The 15,256-nt window shown below is 43.9% G+C and overlaps 2 protein-coding genes across 2 annotated transcripts in view; one reads left to right on the top strand and one right to left on the bottom strand.

The window, feature by feature from the left end:
- LOC306980372 (serrate RNA effector molecule homolog) overlaps nucleotides 1-4,696 on the bottom strand; it is a 26,044-nt gene extending 21,348 nt beyond the window's left edge. The window contains exons 1-4 of the mRNA XM_079579726.1: nucleotides 4,571-4,696; nucleotides 2,567-2,687; nucleotides 424-534; nucleotides 235-360 (exon numbers count right to left, since the gene is read on the bottom strand). Of these exons, the coding sequence (XP_079435852.1) occupies nucleotides 235-360; nucleotides 424-534; nucleotides 2,567-2,685 (356 nt within the window). The 5' untranslated portion in view covers nucleotides 2,686-2,687; nucleotides 4,571-4,696. The remainder of the gene's footprint in view (nucleotides 1-234; nucleotides 361-423; nucleotides 535-2,566; nucleotides 2,688-4,570) is intronic.
- Nucleotides 4,622-15,256, top strand: LOC306981066 (high affinity immunoglobulin gamma Fc receptor I-like; the record flags this gene model as incomplete). Its single annotated transcript, XM_079580614.1, has 10 exons — nucleotides 4,622-4,690; nucleotides 6,384-6,486; nucleotides 6,581-6,619; nucleotides 8,094-8,202; nucleotides 10,237-10,388; nucleotides 10,453-10,683; nucleotides 10,902-11,180; nucleotides 12,371-12,613; nucleotides 12,690-12,812; nucleotides 15,132-15,256. The coding sequence occupies 10 exons, from the start codon at nucleotides 4,622-4,624 to the stop codon at nucleotides 15,230-15,232; spliced, it is 1,449 nt and encodes a 482-aa protein (XP_079436740.1). The 3' UTR covers nucleotides 15,233-15,256.

The raw sequence follows: 15,256 nt of genomic DNA, 5'->3' as shown, positions 1-15,256 counted from the left end.
CTCTCACTTTTTTGTACATTTTTTGTCACTTTTTTCTCACTTTTTTCACATTTCCATCCTTGTTTTTGTCTCAGTTTTGTTGCTATTTTCACAGCTTTTTTCCAGAAGCTTTTGGATTGGGGTAAAGCTGGAGAAAATGTGCTCGGTTCAGGTGGGAGTTAAGGGGTTAAACTGAAGTCTAAATCTCGAGATATTTCAGTCACTAATAAAGCGTAGTAAACATGAGCCTCGTACCGGCCCTGGAGGGGGTGTCCGTGCGGCGGCGGCAGGTGCGGCAGCTCGGGGGGCCAGTGGGGGCCGGGGAACGGGGCCCCTCCGTACGGCATGTCGAACCGGTACGGCTCCCCCCGGTGGTCGTCCCTGAGAACAGTGAGGCGTTAGAGGAGGTTCTCTTTGGGCGTGTGTCCCTGTGGCTTCACTCACCAGTCCCTCCTCATGCGCTTGTGCTGGGGGCTCATGTGCCGGGGGGGGGAGAAGCGCTCCCTCCTCCCTCTGTCGTAGTCTCGCCGTCGCTCGCGGCCGCGATCCCAGTCCCTGAACGCAGCACAGGGAGAACAGTTCATACAGTCTGTGAAATAGAGCTCCACAGTCCCGCCCCTCGTGGTCCTGTTGCTCCGGAAGCAAAAAATCCCGTCTACACGACGGTCGATTTTCCAAAAATTTAAATATTAAGAGTTTAGTTTGCTATGTAGCAATTCGTGACCATAACATGTTTCATTTGAATCCAAAAAGAAGACGACATGTTGAAGAAAAGGCAAAGGTACAAGGCTGTGACATCATTCACTTCCTGACTATAGAAACTCCGTATCCCAAGAACCATTGCGACATCGCGCCCGCTGGTCAAGGCAACCAGGTTTTCAGCAAACACGGCCAGTTTCTGTTACTTTGCACACAAAAGTTCTATATTATTTCACTATTAAACAATCTGAATCTAAAAATGGGAATAAAAATGATGGTGGTTCGTTGGGAACATTTTTTTGACGTTTTTCTTACTCTGAGTGTTAGATATGGATAAAACGTCAACTATTATGTTTTAATACATTGTTTATAATATGTCGTCTACATTACAATAAATAAACACGTGTGGGGAACGTAAAGCTCCACCAATCAAAAGCCTCGTAGTAGATCATGGGACTCCCGAGCATCCTGGGTAATGTAGTTCTAGGACGAAGGCTCGCAGTTAAACTAGATGGATCAGACGTGCTTTTTTCACCTGCGTCTGACTTTGCGCTCGCTTTAGAACCACAGAGCTGGATTCAGCCCAAGAGTTAAAGACTTTATTCCAAATCAATACGGTCTCAAAGCGAGGGGGTGTTTTACTTCCGGACCGGAGAGGAGGCGGGACTGTGGAGCTCTATAGGGATGGGCGATAACAAACATTTCATTTTTCGATACAATGATGAAGCTGCACTTTTGCAAACCTTCAGACATCGCAGTCTCTCAAAAAGATAATTGAATAGACGAGAAAAATGCAGACAAAACAAATGTTCCAATGTCTTTACATTTATTACAGATGTTTCCACATTTCTTGCCATTGGACATAAGCCCAATGTTGCGAATTTGCAGATCTTCCAAATAGCAATTTCAATGTTATCTTGTATCTAGTAGCTCTTCTATAAAACAAGTACATCGAGCAACGTGGATTTTGAAAGCAAATCTATATATATTAGTTAAAATGTACTTTTGTACTGTAAAATAATGACCAGTCTCTTTTAAAGTGAGTACCTGATTCATATCAGGGGCCGTAGAACTGGATACCATTAAACGATACAAGTCTGCTATGGAAAAAATAGAAATGCAAAGCAGGAACCGTGAAAAACTTTTATTTAGACCCAAGTTATGATGCTGTTGGTTCAGGGACAGCACTAAAGAAAGTGACGTGGTTGTTTCAGCTCAAAATAATTGTTTTTTCTTTACATTTCAAATGTTCTTCCCCCTTATTTTTGCAATTTCTCCCACCTTTACTGACAAATGTTTCCCCATTTTTCCCACATTTCCTGTCATTGGAGATGAACCCGATAGTGTAAATGTGCAGATCTTCCACACATTGTTTTTTTTCTGGTTCTAGACGACACATACTTGGTATTGGGAAAAGTATCGTTAAAGTACTGGTATCAAAATGAATGAACTCGGGGACCCTGAGTGTGAACGAGCAAGTAAAAATAGTGCTCAAGACAGAGACTTAAAAATGCATATAACAAAGTATTTATCTACACTCTTGCCTCTTACTGTAATTGATTAATTTTATGTTGATGTTTTTATTGATTGTATTTGTTTTCTTATATTTTATGCTGCTTTAACTGTGAAGCACTTTGAATTGCCTTGTGTATGAATGTGTGCTCTACAAATAAACTTGCCTTGCCTGAGGGATTTCCGGATCAATAAGGGGCCGTGACGTCGTTGGGAATGACTGTTGTCGACGATATACTGTCCACTGTTTTTGATGACATTTAAGGCCATTATTTTGGCACAATTCAATCAATGGCTCTTAAACGCGTAAACCCTGACATAGTGGTAATAACAGCGGTAACAGTGGTAATAACAGCAGCGGCCTCAGCCTGGTTACCTGTCGGGCCAGTCGTCTCGCCTCCTCTCCTCTCGCTCCCTCGACCGCTCCATGTCGCTCCTCTCTCTCCTGAATTTGTCGCGGCGCCTGCGATCCAGCTCATCGTCGCTGTCGCCCATCTCTGAGGAACAGAAGCACATTTATCCAAACGCAGACTGAGAGCTGAGTCTCTGTTAAACACGACAGGAGGAAGAAACGACAACAATTCAACGACCGGCTGGAATATCTAAACTAAAAGCTCCGAAGAGATTTGTTTCATCGTCAAATCATGACTAAACCAAACTTAACCCCTTAACTCCCGCCTGAACCGAGCACATTTTCTCCAGTTTGGCTTTACCCCAATCCAGAAGCTTCTGGAAAAAAGGTGTGAAAATAGCAACAAAACTGAGACGAAAACAATGATGGAAATGTGACAAAAAAGTGAGAAAACTTAGACACAAAATTGACGAAAAAATGATGAAAAAGTGGCAAAAATGTCAGAAAAAAATGGACAAAAAATGTTACCAAAAATGTGAGGAAAAATTCACAAAAAATTGGTGAAAAAATGATGAAAAAGTGGCAAAAATGGACAAAAAAAATTATAAAAAATTGACAAAAAATGACAAAAATGTGACGAAAAATTTACAAAAAATTGACGAAAAATGATGAAAAAGTGGCAAAAATTTACAAAAAATGACCCAAAAATGACAAAAATATGACAAAAAATGTTACAAAAAATGACAAAAATGTGAGGAAAAATTCACAAAAAATTTGTGAAAAAATGATGAAAAAGTGGCAAAAATGGACAAAAAAATGGACAAAAAATGACAAAAAATGTGACAAAAACTTTACAAAAAATTTACGAAAAATGATGAAATAGTGGCAAAAATGTCACAAAACATGTGACAAAAAGTGACAAAAAATTTACTATTTCACAAAAAAGTTACAAAAATTAGTTGAAAACCCCCCCAAAAAAATCTGATGACGTGAGTAAAAAGATCCATTTAGATGAGTTTTGTAGATCTTAGCTTTCAAATGAGGCGTTACACTGGCCTACAGGATTTGGGTAAAGCTGAACTGGAGAAAATGCTCTCGGTTCAGGCGGGAGTTAAGAGGTTAAAACATAACGACGTCTCTGAATGAACGAACTACAGAACATTCATTTACAATTCAATAGTTTTTAGTCCGCAGAAGAATATACATTATAATTTTCTTGTATAATGTGAAACACTAACATGTAAATAATAACATTTATAGTGTTAATTTCGCCTTTAAATCTGGAGGTTCTGTCGCTCCCGATGGGAAAATGAGCCACTTTCTTAAGGTTAGTTTTTTCCAGACGATTTTTGAAGATGCAGAAGTCTGTGTATTATACTGTTTTACACAATAACACTTGTATAAATGTATAAACCTCCGTCAGAAGAACCACCTCTGGGATTCGGGGAGATGTTGTGGATGTTAGAGACACAGAGACTGCGTCATAACCATAATGCACCTCACTGTTGTGTAACTATCTACAAACTACTGCTTCTAAATCAGAAATGATGCTAAAATGAACCGATAAAGAGTCAAAATGTCATGATTAAAAGTGAAATATGTTTGTAGTTCTGGTGTAACTTGAGCTTTGATTCTGCTCAAATCCCAAATATTCACTTTAGAAGAAAAACGTCAGTAGAAACACGGTTAACTTTATGAATGAACAGCTACAAAACAAAACAATGTTAGCATTTAGCATCGCGGCTTTTGCGCTAACTGCGGCACAAAAACATGATTCTTTTTGTTATTATTCTACCAGATGTTGAGCATAAGTGTGTGGGCTTCAGTAAAACAGCGCAGGACAAGCGGCTGATGAATAAAAGAGAAAATGTGGGGAGTTTGTAGAAGAAAAAGCGGCGCATTAGCACAACAGCTAACGGTGCTAACGCGGCTTACGCGCGTTTAGCTCGTTTTCATTACGTTTGTAAAGTTAGTTTGTGGTGTGGGTTCATGGAGAGAGACTGTGTGGAGGAAATGTGTGAGTCTTACCTGTTAAATAGAGGCTGTGTGGGGGAAAACGCAGGGAAATGCGGGGGGGAGATGCTGGAGATGCTAAAGCGGCAGCAGAGGACGCGCCGTGGAGCCAGCGTGAGGAGACGGACACTTCCGGTGCGGCGTGACCGGACAGCGACCCCCAGCGGCGGACAGCGGAGCGCGCGCGGAATCAGAGGCGCGTTTCAAAGTTTTTACCGTCATTTTCCAATGTTTAAACTTTCAAATTGATGCAGAACTGTAACTGAATGAATGAATTTAACATGATTTTGTGGGAGTTCGTGTTTTCTAACAGGCTTATCATACACTAAGGAAAATCTTACCCTCTTGGATATTTGTTTTGTCCGATAACCCCTTAACTCCCGCCTGAACCGAGCACATTTTCTCCAGTTTGGCTTTACCCCAATCCAAAAGCTTCTGGAAAAAAGGTGTGAAAATAGCAACAAAACTGAGACAAAAACAATGATGGAAATGTGACAAAAAAGTGAGAAAAAAATTGACAAAAATTTGACAAAAATTTGACAAAAAAGACAAAAAATTGACAAAAAAATGACCAAAAAAAGACAAAAAAGGCAAAAAAAAATGACCAAAAAATGTGACAAATAATGACAAAAAAAATATTTAAAAAATGACAAAAAAGTGAGTTGAAAAAAATTAGTTGAATACCTCCCCCCCCAAAAAAGGGATGGAAAAAAAATCTGATGACGGGAGGAAAAAGATCCATTTGGATGAGCTTTGTAGATCTTAGCTTGAGGTGTTACACTGGCCTACAGGATTTGGGTAAAGCTGAACTGGAGAAAATGTTCTCGGTTCAGGTGGGAGTTAAGAGGTTAACCCCTTAACTCCCACCTGAACCGATCACATATTCTCCAGTTTGGCTTTACCGCAGTCCAAAAGCTTCTGGGAAAAAGCTGTGAAAATAGCAACAAAACGGAGACGAAAACAATGATGGAAATGTGACAAAAAAGTGAGAAAACACTTTATCAAAAAATGGATGAAAAAATGGATGAAAAAATTGGATTGGACAAATTGGACAAAAAATGGATGAAAAAATTACAAAAATGTGACAAAAAAATGACAATATTTTGATAAAAAATGACGAAAAAATGACAAAAAAAAGTGACGAAAAATTGATGAAAAAGTGGAAAAAATGTCACAAAATGTCACAAGAAATTGACAAAAAATTGACGAAAAAATGACCAAAATGTGACAAAAATATGACAAAAAAATTGATAAAAAATTGACGAAAAAATGAAAATATGTGACAAAAATGTGACAAAAAATGACAAAAAAGTTACAAAAATGAGTTGAATACCCAACAAAAAAATGATGGGAAAAAAATCTGATGACGTGAGGAAAAAGATCCTCTCGGTTCAGGCGGGAGTTAAGAGGTTAATGAGTTTATAACAATCGCAGTCTTCATGTCATTATACGGCATATTTATACATAAATATAATGGCAATCAATGTGAAAGTATTCTTAAAATATTTCAAGTATTCAGAATACAGTACACTGACTAGACAAAGTAACGGAAAATGTTGCAAAACACATTTCAAGGCTAAGTATTCAGTAACATTTTGAAAGTATCTCCCCAACACTGCACTTTTGTCACGATGTTAAAGTGACAAAAAGCAGCAAAAATGTGACAAAAAAGTGAAAACATCACGGCAGCGACACAAGGAAAATATCTTAGATGAGTTTTGTCGGCCTTGGCTTTCAGTTTTGTAGCTTTCAGTACAACAATAAGCTCCAGTTGGAGGTTTTCAGATTTGGGTGAATTAGGTGAAACCTGATAAATGCCCTTTTGCAGCTCGTCTGCCTCGATCTGGAGCGTCTTCTGTGGTTAGAACAGGATTTCCTCAGTCGGACTCAGAGCTGCAGAATGAAGCGTCCGCTGCTGCTGCTGCTGCTCCGTGAGTAAACGCTCATTAAAATATAAATATCTGTAAATATTCTGCATTTATGGCTGAAGTTTGTGGAGACTTTGTGAACTGTGTGTGATTTCAGTGGCAGCGGCTGCGATTCGTGAACTGGTCAACGCTCGAGGTTTGTCCCACACTTTGTTCACACTTTGTTCACACTTTGTTCACACTTTGTTCACACTTTGTTCACACTTTGCTTCAAACACTCGGCTTGGTCTTGATTTAGTCCTGGATTTAACTGGTTTAGAATCGGTTTGTGATGAAGGAAGTGGCGCAGGAAGTCGTGACAAAACATCAGGCCACAACAGACTTTTGCAGAGATTGGTTTGATTTAGATCGATTTGAAACGTTTGCTGCAGATTATCGACAGAAATATGAGGGTAAAAAGGCTTTACATTACTTGGTTATTACGATACTTCGTTTTCAATACCGATACCTGAACGATCCCGATACCTGAAACCAGAAAACAGAACAATGATGTTTGGAAAATCGGGTTCATCTTCAGTTTCAAGAAATGTGTGAAAAATGTGGATTAATCTGGACAGGGCTGGACTGGGACTGAAAAACAGCCCTGGACTCTGACCAGCCTGGCCCAAATTAGCGTAATTGTGACACTTCCACAAATACATATTTTAACCTCTAACCCCCCGCCTTAACCGAGTGCATTTTCCCCAGGTCGACTTTTTTTTCTTTTCTTTTTTTTTGATCGGCATCATCAGCAAAAAGAGCGGGAAAGGTGGTCGTAGAAACAGAAGCAAAATCATTAATATAAATAATAAATAATAATGGTCCCAAAATTGAACCTTGTGGTGCACCATACTCCACGGAATTCCTTTTAGATTCATGTTTTTTTAATACTGGGCTTTACCCAAATCTAAAAGCTTCTCGACTGGAGAGCAAAGGAAAGCTAAGACCTACAAAAGTGATGGAAACTTTTTGTCACGTCATTATTGTCATATTTTTGTTGTTTTTTTTCATTATTTTTTCTATCATTTGTTTGTGTTTTTCTCACGTTTTTGTAGTTTTTTTTGTCCGTGTTTTTCTCATGTTTTCGTTGCCTTTTCATCACATTTTTTGTCACTTTTTGTTGCTTTTCCAGCACATTTTTGTTTTGTTTTCATCCTCTTTTTCTCACTATTTTTATGCTTTTCTCTTTAGCTTTTAGATTTGGGTAAAGCTCAGTTGAGGCGGGACTGGTGGCCCTTGTATGTAATAATGACTACAGGAAATCAGGCTTGTAAAAGTTAGGACCTTCATGTTTCGTCGGTTCTTCAGAGGGAGCTCGTTTGAAAGACAAAAATCAGCAGGTTCCAAAACTAACTAACTGTCTCTTATGGTTCAGAGAATAATCAGCACAAGTCTGAAACATAAAACATGTCAAATAGGATCTGAGGTGAATAAACTTGTGACCGATTTTCACTGTGATTCGGCTCCTGAGGCTCATTTTAAAGCTCTGACGGAGCTCTTTCCAAAAAAACGAAAAGTCTCTATTTAATTTTAGTCCTTTGACAAAAAAACAACTATATCGAGGACAGATGTAGTCAGCTTCACATTTATAATACTCTTTATAATCAGATGGCGGTCCTCTGTTGTTACAGTGAAGCTGAGCCCGGACTCGACCCAGTTCTGGGAGTACCAGGACCAGGTCTCCGTGAGCTGTGAGGACCTCGGGACAGACGACTGGACCGTGTGGAGATTCACCAAGAAGTAAAGTTCTGCTCCTCCCGGCGCCGACTCCTTATTCTGCTTCTGGAACTTTTGTTGAGAGTGAACTTTAATCAATGTTTTTAAGTTTAAGAGGGGGGTTGTTTTGGCCAGTGGGGACCTGTCCTAATGTCTTTGGGGGGTTTGTTTGGCCCAGTGGGGACCTGTCCTAATGTCTTTGGGGGGTTTGTTTGGCCCAGTGGGGACCTGTCCTAATGTCTTTGTTTGTTTTGGCCCAGTGGGGACCTGTCCTAATGTCTTTGTTTGTTTGACCCAGTGGGGACCTGTCCTAATGTCTTTGTTTGTTTTGCCCAGTGGGGACCTGTCCTAATGTCTTTGTTTGTTTTGGCCCAGTGGGGACCTGTCCTAATGTCTTTGTTTGTTTTGGCCCAGTGGGGACCTGTCCTAATGTCTTTGTTTGTTTTGCCCAGTGGGGACCTGTCCTAATGTCTTTGTTTGTTTTGCCCAGTGGGGACCTGTCCTAATGTCTTTGTTTGTTTTGGCCCAGTGGGGACCTGTCCTAATGTCTTTGGGGGGTTTGTTTGGCCCAGTGGGGACCTGTCCTAATGTCTTTGTTTGTTTTGACCCAGTGGGGACCTGTCCTAATGTCTTTGTTTGTTTTGGCCCAGTGGGGACCTGTCCTAATGTCTTTGGGGGGTTTGTTTGGCCCAGTGGGGACCTGTCCTAATGTCTTTGTTTGTTTTGGCCCAGTGGGGACCTGTCCTAATGTCTTTGTTTGTTTTGGCCCAGTGGGGACCTGTCCTAATGTCTTTGGGGGGTTTGTTTTGGCTCAGTGGGGACCTGTCCTCATGTCTTTGTCTTTGGGGGGTTTGTTTGGCCCAGTGGGGACCTGTCCTAATGTCTTTGTTTGTTTTGGCCCAGTGGGGACCTGTCCTAATGTCTTTGGGGGGTTTGTTTGGCCCAGTGGGGACCTGTCCTAATGTCTTTGTTTGTTTTGGCCCAGTGGGGACCTGTCCTAATGTCTTTGGGGGGTTTGTTTTGGCTCAGTGGGGACCTGTCCTCATGTCTTTGTCTTTGGGGGGTTTGTTTTGCCCAGTGGGGACCTGTCCTAATGTCTTTGTCTTTGGGGGGTTTGTTTTGTCCAGTGGGGACCTGTCCTCATGTCTTTGGGGGGTTTGTTTGGCCCAGTGGGGACCTGTCCTCATGTCTTTGGGGGGTTTGTTTGGCCCAGTGGGGACCTGTCCTAATGTCTTTGGGGGGTTTGTTTTGGCCCAGTGGGGACCTGTCCTAATGTCTTTGTCTTTGGGGGGTTTGTTTTGCCCAGTGGGGACCTGTCCTCATGTCTTTGTCTTTGGGGGGTTTGTTTTGCCCAGTGGGGACCTGTCCTCATGTCTTTGGGGGGTTTGTTTTGTCCAGTGGGGACCTGTCCTCATGTCTTTGGGGGGTTTGTTTTGTCCAGTGGGGACCTGTCCTAATGTCTTTGTCTTTGGGGGGTTTGTTTTGTCCAGTGGGGACCTGTCCTAATGTCTTTGGGGGGTTTGTTTTGGCCCAGTGGGGACCTGTCCTAATGTCTTTGGGGGGTTTGTTTTGGCCCAGTGGGGACCTGTCCTAATGTCTTTGGGGGGTTTGTTTTGACCCAGTGGGGACCTGTCCTAATGTCTTTGGGGGGTTTGTTTTGGCCCAGTGGGGACCTGTCCTAATGTCTTTGGGGGTTTGTTTTGGCCCAGTGGGGACCTGTCCTAATGTCTTTGTCTTTGGGGGGTTTGTTTTGGCCCAGTGGGGACCTGTCCTAATTTTTTTTTTTGGGGGGGGGTGTTTTGGCCAGTGGGGACCTGTCCTAATGTCTTTGTTTGTTTTGACCCAGTGGGGACCTGTCCTAATGTCTTTGGGGGTTTGTTTTGACCCAGTAGGGACCTGTCCTAATGTCTTTGGGGGTTTGTTTTGACCCAGTGGGGACCTGTCCTAATGTCTTTGTTTGTTTTGACCCAGTGGGGACCTGTCCTAATGTCTTTGGGGGGTTTGTTTTGTCCAGTGGGGACCTGTCCTAATGTCTTTGGGGGGTTTGTTTTGACCCAGTGGGGACCTGTCCTGGTGCGGCTCTGGATGGGGCGCTCAGACCCGGCCCTCAGTCTGTGAGCTGAAGACGCTGAAGCCTCACGACTCCGGACTTTACTGGTGCGAGTCCAAGTATCGAGACGTCAGCCCCGGAGTCAACGTCACCGTGACCGGTCAGTCCTTCCTCTGTCCCGTCTCAAAAGTCAGAAACTAAATCACGATGTGCTTTTCCCGCAGGAGGCCTGGTGATCCTGGAGAGCCCGGTCGGTCCGGCCTCTGGGCAGGACGTGGTTTTCTCCTGCAGATTTAAAGTCAAACCTCAGGACGTGAACTTCTACAGAGACGAGGTCCTGCTTCAGTCCGGGACAGACGCCCAGGCCACGGTGCGCTTCGGCCCCAGCCACCAGGGGGCGTACACCTGCAGCGGCGGCGGCAAGCGCTCCCCGCCGGTGCACATGTTCATCCCAGGTCAGTCCCTTTAGTCCCTTTAGTCCCTTTAGTCCCTTTAGTCCCTTTAGTCCAGGGATTTCTAATGGAGGAAACTTCCTGCTCATCCTGGTGTTTTTGTCTGGAAGCTAACGGCTAACGGCTAACACTAAATAAATATAAAAAACAACCCACCTTTACTATCCGCCATTTTGATTTGTGATGTACCACCGGAGAGCCCTTTGTGTGTGTCTCCTCAGACGAGTCTCCGGCTCCGCGACTCCTCCTCCGCCCGGACGCGCAGCAGCTGTTCGAGTACAGCTCCGTGACCTTCCTCTGTGAGCCGCCGCGCGAGGGCTGGAGCGTGCGGCGCCACCGAGGAGGCGGGGCCAAGGGCGGGGCGCCGTGCGGGTCCGACTGGGGCTTCCTCGGCTCTGCGGGGGCCTGTGTCATCAACACCACCAAGACCCAGCACAGCGCCCTCTACTGGTGCGGCAGCGACACGCGGCGCGGCGGCTCCGTCCAACTGCAGGTCAAAGGTGAGAGTCCTGAGGGGGAGGAGCCTGCTTACCTGTAACAGGGGGCGTGTCTAACCTGTTTCTCTCAGACAGGGGGCGTGTCTAACCTGTTTCTCTCAGACAGGGGCGTGTCTTACCTGTTTCTCTCAGACAGGGGGCGTGTCTTACCTGTTTCTCTCAGACAGGGGCGTGTCTCACCTGTTTCTCTCAGACAGGGGCGTGTCTCACCTGTTTCTCTCAGACAGGGGGCGTGTCTTACCTGTTTCTCTCAGACAGGGGCGTGTCTCACCTGTTTCTCTCAGACAGGGGCGTGTCTTACCTGTTTCTCTCAGACAGGGGCGTGTCTTACCTGTTTCTCTCAGACAGGGGCGTGTCTTACCTGTTTCTCTCAGACGGGGGCGTGTTTTACCTGTTTCTCTTAGACAGGGGGCGTGTCTTACCTGTTTCTCTCAGACAGGGGCGTGTCTCACCTGTTTCTCTCAGACAGGGGGCGTGTCTTACCTGTTTCTCTCAGACAGGGGCGTGTCTCACCTGTTTCTCTCAGACAGGGGCGTGTCTTACCTGTTTCTCTCAGACAGGGGCGTGTCTCACCTGTTTCTCTCAGACAGGGGCGTGTCTTACCTGTTTCTCTCAGACAGGGGCGTGTCTCACCTGTTTCTCTCAGACAGGGGCGTGTCTTACCTGTTTCTCTCAGACAGGGGGCGTGTCTTACCTGTTTCTCTCAGACAGGGGGCGTGTCTTACCTGTTTCTCTCAGACAGGGGGCGTGTCTTACCTGTTTCTCTCAGACAGGGGGCGTGTCTTACCTGTTTCTCTCAGACAGGGGGCGTGTCTAACCTGTTTCTCTCAGACAGGGGCGTGTCTTACCTGTTTCTCTCAGACAGGGGCGTGTCTTACCTGTTTCTCTCAGACAGGGGCGTGTCTTACCTGTTTCTCTCAGACAGGGGCGTGTCTTACCTGTTTCTCTCAGACAGGGGCGTGTCTTACCTGTTTCTCTCAGACAGGGGCGTGTCTTACCTGTTTCTCTCAGACAGGGGCGTGTCTCACCTGTTTCTCTCAGACAGGGGCGTGTCTCACCTGTTTCTCTCAGACAGGGGGCGTGTCTTACCTGTTTCTCTCAGACAGGGGGCGTGTCTTACCTGTTTCTCTCAGACAGGGGCGTGTCTTACCTGTTTCTCTCAGACAGGGGCGTGTCTTACCTGTTTCTCTCAGACAGGGGCGTGGTGCTGCAGGCCCCAGTTCATCCCGTGACTCCCAGACAGTCGGTCTCTCTCACCTGTCGACATCCCGCTGACCCCGCCCTCCCGGCTCGTTTCTATAGAGACGGGCTCTTCCTGTCGGATCAGCCTGAAGGTGTCCTCACCCTCCAGCAGGTGGCGCCGTCTGACGAAGGCCAGTACGAGTGTGAGATCAAAGGAGAGCGCTCGGACGCCGTGAGACTCAGCGTCCGCCCAGGTCAGTCCCAAATAACAATATTAACCAACGCTTGCACTTTTCACTTGAACGAATGTGTTTCCTCTCCCTCTCTCAGCGGCGCCCCCGCAGGCGGAGCAGGGCGCGGCGCGGCTCTCTCTCCTTCACCTGCGGTACCTGGTGATTTTCGCTCCGTACGTCGCCTCCACTGTGCTCTTCATCTCCATCTACTGGCAGACAGGTGGGACTGCGGCTCCACAGCATCTCGTTGTGCTCATTTTCCTCCTGAACATCTTAGTTTTAACTCTGTCAGAGTTAGAAAACGGAGATTTATCCAGGAAATATATGACGAGTTTGGAAACGTTTGGAAGAGGTTTTTTTTTTTATACTAACAATAGGCGGCGTTCACGATTTAGAATGTGATGATGTCATAATGTCAGATGGAGGGCAGGGCCAATACAACTCTATGGGAGAAATGCAGTTTTTGGAAGAAATCTTCAAAATGAAAATTGACAAATGTTTTTCCTCTTCAGTATCTGATCGTGATTGGATTCACAAACCTGTGATATTATTTTTATGTTTGAAAGTCTTTTCTATTGGACAACATCATGGTCATGTTTTCGCATATTGTCACCACTTTTTGACATTTTTCAGAGATAATAATTGTACATTAGTTCATATGAGCCGACAGAGGAGACAATGAACTTTGTGACAGTTTTTGTTTCATGTGGATTCCTCCAGTCACGACTGAGATATGAGCCAAAAAACAAAGACATAATAATATGCATGTTGTCAGTTACCACAGTTACCATAGTTGCCGTCAGTTGACCTCCACCTCAATGTTAAACTATAGGCCCCCAATTTTACGCTGGTGGCCAAACAATGTACTGCATCCATATTTACCATTAACCTCTTAACTCTCGCCTGAACCGAGAGGATCTTTTTCCTCACGCTATCAGATTTTTTTCCATCATTTTTTGTTGGGTATTCGACTCACTTTTGTAACTTTTTTGTCATTTTCTGTCACATTTTGTCACATTTTTGTCATTTTTTGTCACATTTTTGTCATTTTTTGGTCATTTTTTTGTCCATTTTTTGTCAATTTCTTGTGACATTTTTGCCACATTTCCATCATTGTTTTCGTCTCAGTTTTGTTGCTATTTTCACAGCTTTTTTCCAGAAGCTTTTGAATTGGGGTAAAGCCAAACTGGAGAAAATGTGCTCGGTTCATGTGGGAGTTAAGGGGTTAACTTTGCGAAATGAGTGAAACAGCGCCCCCAACTTTACGCTGGTGGCCAAAAAGTGTACTGCATCCATATTTGCCATCAAGACTGAATGAGGAGACTTGGTATTAACCAGCCTGGCTATGGACAGACAAAACGTCACAAAAGTAGGTCACTCTCTGACGGGCCAATGAAATTGTTCCGGCCCCACTTTGGGAACCCCTGCTTTAGATTCCGTGGCTGTACAGATCCGCAGCAGCATTTGAGTCTATCAAATAACATGCTACATTAAAACAAATGTTAACTATGGCAAAATCCTAGTTTTAGTCGAACACAATCAATCATTGTACCAATATAGTGCCAAACGCAAACAACACAGTTTCATAGTGACTTTACCTCATTCGTTAACTCAAAGAAAATGCCATATTTAATCATTTTCAAAGTGTCAGTTCAGCATCAATGCTTTTATAAGTCATTTTAACTTGTACCTTTGTTGGTGTCAACAAGCTTTGCATTAAAGAGTTGATGCTACAACGGTCTGTGATAAACACCAAGACACCACAACAGTGTTTCCTTAACTTTGCGAAAGGAGTGAAACAGCGCCCCCAATTTTACGCTGGTGGCCAAAAAGTGTACTGCATCCATATTTACAATTAACCTCTTAACTCCCTGAACCGAGAGGATCTTTTTCCTCACGTCATTTTTTGTCACATTTTTTCTTCTTTTTTTGTCAATTTTTTTGTCGATTTTTTGTCATTTTTTGTCACATTTTTGTCACATTTTTGTCTTTTTTTATTTATTTTTTTGTCCATTTTTTGTAATTTTTTTGGTCAATTTTTTGTAATTTTTTGGTCACATTTTTGTCTTTTTTTTTGTCAGATTTTGTCAATTTTTTGTCATTTTTCGTCAATTTTTTTAATCAAATTTTTGTCATTTTTTTGTTACATTTTGTCACATTTTTTTGTCCATTTTTTGTCAATTTCTTGTGACATTTTTGCCACTTTTTCATCATTGTTTTCGTCTCAGTTTTGTTCCTATTTTCACACCTTTTTCCAGAAGCTTTTGGACTGGGTTAAAGCCGAACTGGAGAAAATGTGCTCGGTTCATGTGGGAGTTAAGGGGTTAACTTTGCGAAAGAAGCGAAACAGCGCCCCCAATTTTACGCTGGTGGCCAAACAGTGTACTGCATCCATATTTACCATTAAGAATGAGTGAGAGAGACTAGATTCCGTGGCTGTAAAGATCAGCAGGTTTGTTTTTGTGCATAAGTCTCTTTCCTCCTCACACGTGGGTCCCTGATGGAGGTTTCACAGTAACGTCTGAGTGTCTGTCCTCAGGGAGACGTCCGGCCGCTCAGAGGAGACGCCGGCCTCAGCTGGACATCGAGCCGGAGTACGAGGACGCCATCCCCGACGTCACCACCGAGTACCAGTTCTAACCTGCAGGGGGCGCTGCGGCGACA

This window comes from Gobius niger (assembly GCF_951799975.1).
Source record: "Gobius niger genome assembly, chromosome: 21".
NCBI lineage: Eukaryota > Metazoa > Chordata > Actinopteri > Gobiiformes > Gobiidae > Gobius > Gobius niger.
Note: the sequence above shows the minus strand (reverse complement) of the source record. Positions and strands in the feature narration are given on the sequence as shown.